At 33.7% G+C, this 10,774-nt stretch overlaps 1 protein-coding gene across 1 annotated transcript in view; it reads right to left on the bottom strand.

Moving 5' to 3' along the window:
- Nucleotides 1-684: 684 nt before the first annotated feature.
- GABRG1 (gamma-aminobutyric acid type A receptor subunit gamma1) overlaps nt 685-10,774 on the bottom strand; it is an 80,446-nt gene continuing 70,356 nt past the window's right edge. The window contains exon 9 of the mRNA XM_028092548.2: nt 685-954. Within this exon, the coding sequence (XP_027948349.1) occupies nt 685-954 (270 nt within the window). The remainder of the gene's footprint in view (nt 955-10,774) is intronic.

Here is a 10,774-nt window from a genome sequence, read left to right as displayed (position 1 = left end):
TTGTAAATCATCAAAACTAAAGTAACTACAGTTTTATTTAATATTGTGTCAGGAAATGGACTTGATTAAAATACAGATAAAAATTGTCCTTTTAATAAGGTAAAAATTGGCCTTTTCTTCTAATTTAGTTTGTTCTTGGGAGTGAAAGATCTGGATATAGATGCCAGGAAATCATGGCTTTATGGTTTTCACTAGCTCTATTCGAAACAGGGCATACAAATAAGAAGTAAGGGAAAAAATCAAATAACAATATTTTCCAGGCAAAAAATTACTACATAAACATTAGGCATGAGATTAGGCTCCCATTACAAACAATGATAGATTATATTTAAATAAAATATTATTAAAGTTATTAAAATATTCCATCTTTAAAATATGAATCACGGAACTTACAAATTCAAAATCTTAATGGGATACAAGTAAAATAAATAAGATTAAAGTAAAAATATATAATAGTATTTTACTATACGGAATTTTGCAACTAATCCCTTTTACATACAGTGAAGTAATTAACATGAAAGCCGCTACTGTATTTACCTATGAATCCGTAGAACAGTTACAATAGTTTTACATTTTAACCATTGGTTTCTCTGCATTTTAAATTTAAACTTCGTATTACTGAAGTGCAATAGATTGTATTGGATTCAGTTAAACTTCTTATGATTTTTGCCTGGTAAATAGAACTTATAAGTAAAGATAGCCAACCCAGTAAACCAGATTGAACAGGGCAAAAGCTGTTGGGAAAAATATTCGAGAATAGGAGTCAATTTTAGCAATGCGTATGTGTATCCTTCCTTCCCTCCATGACCCTGTTCTGCAGTCTTCAAAGCAACAGAAGAAGCTGGTACAATCTTTGCCCTCCAAACACTGATACCCATAATCCTCTTCTCCATGTGGCAGAGAAATGCTATTCATTGGAATCAGAGTGGATCCAGGATGGAGTCCAGGGGACATCTGAGTAAAATCATAAATGAGTTTTTGAGAAAAAATATCATAAAGAAAGATCAATTTGTCTCCTCAAGGCGAACTCTAAAAGACTTGGTATGTAATAAAAATAACCTTAGTTTACAGAAATCAAAGAGGTGTTCGATCCCAATGCATTTTTAGATTATAATTTACTTTGTAAGACATAACATTATTTTCCATTTCAAAGACCATGCGGGAAAATACTTTCAAATATGCAATATATTTTATAGCTTTAGAAAATCAACCCACCAAAATATTGTTAACCATGAATCTAATTCTAAAACAAAAATAAACTCTATATTTCTCTATTTTAAATTAAAACATTCATATGCTATAAGTATCTGCTTGCTATTATTATATTATGTAATTTATTTATTTTAGTTATAATGAGAACAAAGAGCAAAGATGACATTTTGAAAATGCAGAAAAGCTTTGAGGAGCTGTGAATGAATAAAAAAAGACATAGGTTGGCTTTGTAGCAGTGGATAAGGCATCATATTTTGGAGACAGAATATGCAGGAGTTAAAAACTCAGGTTTGATGGGGCACCTGGGTGGCTCAGTGGCTAAGCATCTGCCTTCAGCTCAGGTCATGATCCTGGGATCGATTCCCACATCGGGCTCCCTGCTCGGCGGGAAGCCTGCTTCTCCCTCTCCCGCTCCCCCTGCTTGTGTTCCCTCTCTTGCTGTCTTTCTCTGTCAAATAACTAAATAAAAATCTTTAAAAAAAAAACTCAGGTTTGAGAACATCTGTGCCCAAAATTCAACTCCTTCTACCAATATAGTTATCCTCACAGCTGGAATTATATTAGCACCTAATCTTTGTGATGGCTATGATGAGTAAGTTTCATGGCTTATTTAAATGAGTGCCCCATCTTGTCCAGTTATAATAGTTATTATTATCAGGATTATTTGAAACACATATCAAATTAACTTTTTAGGATACCAGACTCTAATACTTTTATAATAAAAAGATTTAAAAAAATATTTAAAAATCAAGCAAGTCTAGGATACCATGAAACACTAAAGCAATCACTTCGGAGTCAGACAGGCTTGGACAGAAATTCCAGCTCTGCCCAGGAGAGTTATGTCACTCTGAACAGAAAATGTTAGTGCTCTTCTTTCTACCTCTGTGTCCTCTCCTATACAAAAGTCACAATAATACATAGATCCATTTGATAATTAAATGAGATGATGTACATAAAGCACACAGCAAAACATTTGAAACAGAGCAAGTATTCAGCATAGGTGATATTATTGTTGTCATTGTCATTGCTAGTGGTGATGCTTGAAGAAGAAATACCACCATTTGGTATAAAATACATGCTAAAACAAGCAACAATAACAACAATATGGACCTCATGAAAAATGCTACTGGATAAAATACTTAATGAACTCTTGAATAAAATGGCAATTAAAACATTAATGAAAACTAGTTTTAGTAACTCTCCCTTCAGAATTTCTGCGTATTTTAGGGGTTATATTAAAATGTGAATCTTACAACTTGTTGTAATTGGTGGCTTTATTATCTAAACACTAAATATAATGCTGAGATTATAAAAATTATTTTAACCTGATCTTAAATTCTTCCTGATGAAAATGTTTGCAACAGTTTTTTCATCCTGCATTTTGAAATAGAGAAATTTCAAAGCTATGAAAATCAAACATTGTATGGAAAAGGTTTTAAAAGACACAAAAGAGAATTTTTAAATATTTGGACCTATATTCAAATCTATTTTGTTTCTAATTCAAACTACTAAATATTAAAATTCAGTAGATGTAAAAGTAGCAAATAATCATATTTAGTGATATTTTAAAAGAGAAATGCATCACACAAGTCATAATACTAGAAACAAAGTGTGCAGCCTGACGATAAGGAGCAATGCCCTAAACACAAATAAATTCATGACTCCACTTGCCTGGATGTATCATAAAAAGCAGAAGCAGTATATTATTAAATGTTCATGACATATCTTTTGAGCTTGACACTTGGGAATACCTGACTAGAGTCCGAAATTTTAGCGAAACAGTAAACTTATGTACAAAATGAGGCAAATTGGTATTCATTTCCTTGTCACTTAATACTTAAATAGCATATGTTCAAATACTAATCAGAATGAAAAGTGATTAAAGTACAAGTTTGTTAGTTGGCAATTTCAAGGTTACATGGCACAAAATTCCATATATCACTCAGCACTGCCCTAAATAGGAAAACGATGTGTTTGTTGGAAGATATCAATTGTGCATGAGGGGGATGATTAAACATGAAAATGTCCAAAAGTGGAGAAAAACTGCAAGTCGTTCATTTTAAAACTAGACTAATCTCTGGTGGTCAAAATCATGGAGAGCTTCTACAGGAGTGACACTTTCAATTGACATCCAGTTCCTGCTGCCCCCTCAAAACACAAGTTCATAAAGTAAAAGAAGCTACACTTTAATGAATGGATGGATGTGAACAGAAATAGACTTTATAGATGCTGAGAAAAATATCCCAAGAGCTGACACAGTAGCAATAAAATAAAATATTTTGACACATAGATTGTGACCTGGAAACCACTAAAAGAGTAATCAGAAGAATATACACATTCCAAACCTTATTTATCTGAAGTGCAGCTGTGTTACCCATCTTATAATTTCTCAAATAAAACTCCTATTGCCCCCCAAAATAGTAAGTATTGAAAAAATAAAAAATAAATTAGTTTAAGTAATATAAAAAGAAACTACACACTGAGTAAGATTTTCTTTTACTCTAAATAATATAATTTTGAGAATATACCATTTTGTTATTTGAAAAAGTCACTAAGAATATAGCTGACTTTAACATTATGAGACATTGATCCCATTCTCATTATTAAAGATATGTTTGTCTGCTTATATATTAAATACTACATTACTTATATATTAAAGATTTATTTATTATTTGAGGGGGGGGGCTCAGAGCAGAGGAAGACAGAGAAAGAGAGAGTCTCAAGCAGATTCCCTCAACAGCGCAGAGCCCAACATGAGGCTCAGTCTCACGACTCAAGATCATGACCTGAGCAGAAACTAAGTCAGAGGTTCAATCAAGTAAGCCACTCAGGTGCCCCCTTTATTTTTTAAAGATTTATTTATTTACTATTTGAGAGAGAGAATAAGTATTACATTATTTATATATTAGTGATACAGTAAAGTATACAAAATATATTTCAAGCACCAAGATACACTAATGCCAAAGAAATATTAAGTAGTAAATAAAATATTTATGAAATTATATTTATGTATGTGTTTGTATATTATAATTATTATTTGTGTCATATACTAAAATCATCAATGTTATTAAATATTAGAAATATGAACATCAAACGTTATTAGTCATGTTACTGATATTATGACATACTGACTAATATTACTGTTATTAATTTCCCATTTAAAAACTTTGCATGCGAGAATGCAAGCCTGAGCACAGGTTTTCTCCACTCCACTTTTATAAAATCCCATTGAAGTATCAATCGGGATTTCAAAAACTACAAAATCCACATCAGTGTTAAAAACAGACATGAAGTGGATCTTCGTGATGCGGAGCAGCCAATCAGCATGTCGGAATTCATACTACGTTTTTGAAAGGCGAGCAACAGGTGAAAATAGACCAACAGATAAGGTAGACCAAAGGAAGCCCCATTTCAGAAGAGGCTCAGAAAATGGAAACCTGGGTGTGGGAGCTATTGTTCCCACCCAAGACACTTCAGAAACACTCTAATGCAGGACAATTGAAACAATAAGCAGGATGGGACACATGGCGTTAGTTAAATGTCCATCTCCAGAATAGCTACAGCTGTTTGAACCACTGTTCATCTGTGTATATAGAAAAGTAGAGATGCTGACAGGTGGGTGTCTGTTCATGTGTAGAATTCTGTAACTTCTAAAAAAAAAATAATAATAAACAGACAAATTCATGCCACTCTAGGCAGGACTAGGGCTCATGAAGTTGTTATTGGAATGTTCTAGTGATACCCTCATCATCTTTTAGAGTGCATGTGTGTATGTCTGGAAGCAGTAAGATGTCATGCTCCCCTTCCACACACATGATAATGAAATGTGACAGTTGCACACTCAACAGTTACATACAGGTCAAGCTTGCTGGGCCTACTGGAGAAAAATCACCAAGAACTTTCAAGGTAAACTAACAGTATAAAGGAAAAACATGAAGACAAACTGATTCTGAATTACTGATTCTAATGATTTAGGAAACATAAAGGAATATTAAACTTTTGAATTAGTTCACTCAGAAATACTTGAAGGGATGTTGTGTCCACTTAAGGAAAACAGGCGGGAGAACACTTAGAAAATGGGAGCTCTCAGAAATTCAAGAAGTTATTGTAAATTTAGAAAAAAACCTAAAGCATTGTAAAATAAAATCTTGAGGAAGGAAGTTGCCCACAATATACAGTCAAAAATACCTCAATAAAAAATATGATACAAATGATGTAATATATGGTGATTAACATAACAATAAAAAATTAAAAAAAAGAAAAAAAGAAAAAAAATATGATAAAAAGAAAATCTGGAAGATGTGGATAATTAACCAAAGAGGTCTAAAATCCATCTAATGAGAACTTTAGAGGAAAAAAAGAAGTAAATTGAAATAAAGAATCAAGAAAATTCTCAGAAATGAAAGATAGGAATATTAAACAATGAGGAAATGATTAAAGTCAAAAAAAAAAAAACCAACAGAAAGTGTACTGATTCTTAAGAAATTTTAACCCCATGGAGAAAGAGATGAAGATGAACACTTTCAGGTAGGAAAAGAAAAAGCTTTACTGACAAAGAAATAATAATCAGATTGGCATTATAATTATCGATAATAATGAATTAAGAAGTCGCTATTTAAGTGTATTATTTAAAATTTGGAAAATTAAGCAATAATTATTAAAGGTAAGATAAAATATTGAAGAAAATAATAAGGAGACAGTGGGAAAGCTATATTTTTCTCTTACACCAAAGAGTGATGACTATTTTGAAATCTGGTACCTCAAGAATCAGAAGTATACTGGAAATAATCATCACAGGAAAGTAAGGGCAAAAATGGTTAAAATGTGGTTAATTCTGAAGACTGGGACCAAGGGTTCAAGGCAAAGAATTTTATTCTTCACTTATACATTTTGCATTGCTTGATTTGTTCATGTGTTTCAACCATGCATGTATTATTATTATTATTTTTAAATTTAATTTTTTAAATGAGATTTTTTACTTGTGATTCATCTGGTCCATTTCAGCTGTAACAATCTATGGGTTTAGTAGGAAGAAAAATATCAAGGAGTGTTATTTGGAAATCAAGGTGAAAAAAACAAGGAGTTGGTGGTGGTGGTATTTATATACCTCTAGAAGAGCATTATATACCATTGCCACAATTGATATTAAATGACTATTCTATCCATTGAAAACATCCCACATCCACTGACTCTTTACAATTATTTAAATAACCCTGTTTTTCACATCTCATCAATATCAAATGATCCCTTCTGGAAGCTTTGCCAAATATCATTGTAGGAAAGAAGATGTATAATTTGTGAAACTGTGTGACTTTTCATTATTTTAGCATTCTGAAAGGCAGACAAATGTTTATGCACATAGATATGCACTAACTGAAAACAAGATCTTTTCTTTGCAGAGAAGGGGCTGCAGGTTGGGGATTGTGGGCAAAACAAAAACTTTCCCACATATTATCTTCACTCTAATACCCTGGTTCCTGCTTCAGGAATATATTGCTTCTTGAACTATTGCAATTGTTTCCAAATTTATCTCCCTGCCTCTTTTGTCATTCAAGTGTATATTCTATTCTGTTCGTATCCCTCAGAAACATAGATATGAATATGCCATCTTGCTTTTAAAAACATGCTTGGCTTAATAGGGCTCACAGTACAGAATGTAAAATTTTTACCACGGTACTGGAGACTTTCCACAACTTGGCCATAAACACTTTTCTATCCTCAGCCTAGGTTATTTTCTTTCTGAAGATTCCTATTTTCTAGACCAGCACTGTCCAATACAACTTTCTGTGATGATAAAAATGTTCTAGATCTGCACAGTCCAATATGGTAGCCACTAGTCACATGCAGCGATTGAGCACTTGAAATGTGGACTAACGATACTAAGATACTGAATTTTAAATTTTGGTTAATTTCAATTAATTTAAATCAACCTAGCCATATATGGCTAACGGTTACTGCATTGGACAATACAGCTTGGAACACATAACAGTCTATATTTTATTCTCACATATAAGACTCGGCTCATGCGGTTCTTTCTGTCTTAAATGCTCTTCCTAATTTTTTCTCCTGAAATTTGCAACTTATTCTTCAAAGAACTACTTCAATGATCTCTGTAATTTTCTCTGTCAAATCCCCTTTGGAAGAATTGGCTTACAGCTTTTTGAATGAATTATTTACACTTGAAATGAAAGGGAGCCATCCTATTTCACTGTGGCTCACATTGACATAGCCTCTTCTCACTCTTATATGCTTGAGTCAATGTTTCACAGACTGCATGCATCATATGGTATCTGGAGGTTTCCTCAGTGCAAGGGATAGAACACATAGCTCAGGCTTTATGGTACCTATCTCTATTTCAATATGAACATCTCCTTTAAAGATGTTTTTTATTGGAGGACCTGGGTGGCTCTGTTGGTTAAGCATCTGACTCTTGGTTCATGATCTCAGGATCCTGAGACTGAGCCCTGTGTCAGGCTCTATGCTCAGCAGGGAGTCTGCTTCCCTTCTCTGTGTCTGTCTGTCCTTTCCCCCCATGCTTTCTCTCTCTCTCTCTCTCTTTCTATCTCTCAGATAAATGTCTTTAAATTTTTTTTAAGGATTTTATTTATTTGAGAGAGAAAGAGCACAAGCAGGGGGAGCGGCAGGCAGAGGGAGAAGCAGGCTCCCCGCAGAGCAGGTAGCCTGATGCAGGGCTCGATCCCAGGACCCTGGGATCATGACCTGAGCTGAAGGCAGACGCTTAACTGACTGAGCCACCCAGGCGCCCCTAAAATATTTTTTAACTTATATTCATTGTAGAAAATATTTACTTCTGAAAAAGTATTTGAAATCTGTCATCTAATTGAGCTAATTCCCCTATAGGATCTTTGTTTACTTTTAATTTTTAATTTGTATTGTACTTTATGTATAGTACATTTTTCCATAACTAGATTTAAAGATTAATGAAGACAAAAATCATATGCTATTGTTTTTTTCTCTCCAAAGTGTCTTGTCCATGGTTGGTGAAATAAATTTCCATCATTGTACATTTTAACCAAATTGAAAGGTTACAAATAAGTCAGTCTGTCCTCAAATGGGTAAAACAGGACCCTGATATAGGTATGTATGACATGGTTTTCTGAGATTCCTAATCATCTATGGGAGGAATATTCTAGTTTCAACATGACTACTCTTGTGGCTTACCACAGTTACATTCCTATGACCTTTATCTGTTTCATAGAGTCTTGATTCCATGTTCCAACATTCTTAACTTAGAGTTTTTTAAAAAATAGATAATTACATAAACATATCTGAATCATATTCTTAATGAGTATAAATAAAAACACAATAATATGTATTAGATGGGATGGAAATGTGGACCAAATTAAAATGTCATTGGTATTCATAATAAAAATATAAAGAGGAAAGAAAGATATGGAAAGAATGATCAAAGGAAGGAAGGAAGGAAGGAAGGAAGGAAGGAAGGAAGGAAGGAAGGAAAGGAAGGAAGGAAGGAAAGGAAGGAAGGAAGGAAAGGAAGGAAGGAAGGAAAGGAAGGGAGGGAGGGAGGGAGGGAGGGAGGAAGGAAAGGAAGGAAGGAAGGAAGGAACGGAAGGAGGGAAGGAAGGAGGGAAGGAAGGAAGGGAGGGAGGGAGGGGGAGGGAAGGAGGGAAGAAAGGAAGGAAGGTGGGAGTTAAGGGGGAGACAGAGAGAATGAGGGAGAGAGGGAGAGAAAGGGCCTAATATTTCACATGTAGAGTAAGGTAAAAAGCATTTTTATTAATTTATGTTTTTTAAGAGGATTCATGGAAGCTAAAAATCTAAATTTGGACACATCTAAATATTATCTCTTTTTAAAATAAATTAGAATATTCTGGGTTCTCAGTTAAGCAGTCAGACCTCAAGAAAGTGATTTTGGTTTTGCTTAATAACAGACACGTTGATCTTTCAATGACTCTAGTCTAGGTCTTTGGTTCTGACCTATTACCATAAGTCATCTAAAGAACAAAAGGAGGAAATGCTAGATTTTAAACTACTCAGAATTTTAAACTTATGGAAAAAAGTGTGGATATGGAAGGAAGAAAAAGAGAGGAGAAGAGGAAGAAGAAGGAGGAGCAGGAGGGAAGGGGGAGGGGTTAAGGGAAGAAAGAAGAGGAAGAGGAAGAAGAAGAACAGAAAGAAGAACAACGACAACAAAGGAACATTTGAAAAGGTTTAAAAGCAAGACCCTGCAAGATTTCTGGGTCTAAGTTGTGTGTGTGATTGTCCTGGCTTGCAGAAGTAAAAGCAGACTCCACCAAACCATTAAATAGAGCACTTGCGACGACAAGCAGAGCTGTTTATTCTTCATAAAAGTGCATTCTGATTTACTTGATTAGCAAGACCAGATGGCTGAACACTGAACCAAGCAGGGAGTCAGATTTGATTACTGATTCCAGTTTTTCAACCAAAATGTCATTTAGTATTAAAAGAACTCATAAATCACATAACTGAACAGAAAGGAAAGACTACAGAACTTTATTTTGGCTCTGAGGAAAATATTTTTGTACCCACGTAGTCAGTTATATATATCAATTTAACTTTTGATGTTTGAAATTTAGTGTTTCAAAGCTCTTATTTAATTTTTATTCCATATTTTTTCATCTTTACTATTTGCTTCCTGGGCTTGATGCTAAATTTTAAATAACTCAATATAGATTTTTTTTTCTTAAATAACTATTCTAGAACATTGCTTAAGACACGGGTGTCCTTAATAAATATTTGGTGAATGGAAGATTAAAAAACATCATAATTTTAATGTTTGCACTCCAATGTTTAAGTTTACTGAGTAAATGTGACAAACTGATTAGCAATAGTCCCAGAGTAGACACTTGGTTGAGTGTCTTTGATAATATAATAACAGTATGTACATTATATATTCTTAAAATGAAATTAGAGAATCTATGTGAGATTGTACATTTCCTGATTTTATTCACAATTTCCAGAAGTAAAATTTTCAAAGTAGTAATTGAACATAGCTATGGGTGAGTAAAAAATAAAATGGAATACCCAGAGTGGATAATTTGCTTTGATTAAGGGAAAATAGTAGAAAACCTGCATTTTTCTTTACCTAAAAATTCAGCAAACGGATATTAAAGTTGACATCATTGCCCTCTGTTGGTTTGTCCTTTCAGGGGCTACAATATGTCCCATGGATAAGCTAAAATAAGTCAAATTGAGAAAGTCACAGGCTAATTCTGCAATGTAAGTTATCAAATGTGTACTGCCAGCCATGTGCTCTGCTCTCCTGGAATACTCTGGGAAACCGAGAGCAAATCTACATAGGGTTTGGTCCTTGGAATATGACATGAAAAGTAAAATATAATTTAAAAATATGTCAAAGATTTATAAAGAAATTAATGAAAAATGGGAGGAGGGATGAAAAGCATTGCATCCTAGAACTTACAAAATTAGGAGATAATATGTACAACTCCATGCCTCATTATATAGGCTCTATGGTAGGCTTACAAGCTTGCCACTCAGGCGTAGCTGTTGTATATAGTTCTCATTTATTTAGGTATTTGGGAACAAATCTGCTTTGAAA

Source organism: Eumetopias jubatus, unplaced genomic scaffold (genome assembly GCF_037043125.1).
Source record: "Eumetopias jubatus isolate StellerSeaLion01/CBP00866 unplaced genomic scaffold, mEumJub1_p1.0 scaffold_2, whole genome shotgun sequence".
Lineage (NCBI taxonomy): Eukaryota > Metazoa > Chordata > Mammalia > Carnivora > Otariidae > Eumetopias > Eumetopias jubatus.
The sequence above is the reverse complement of the archived record's forward strand: the minus strand, read 5'-3'. Positions and strand labels throughout refer to the sequence as shown.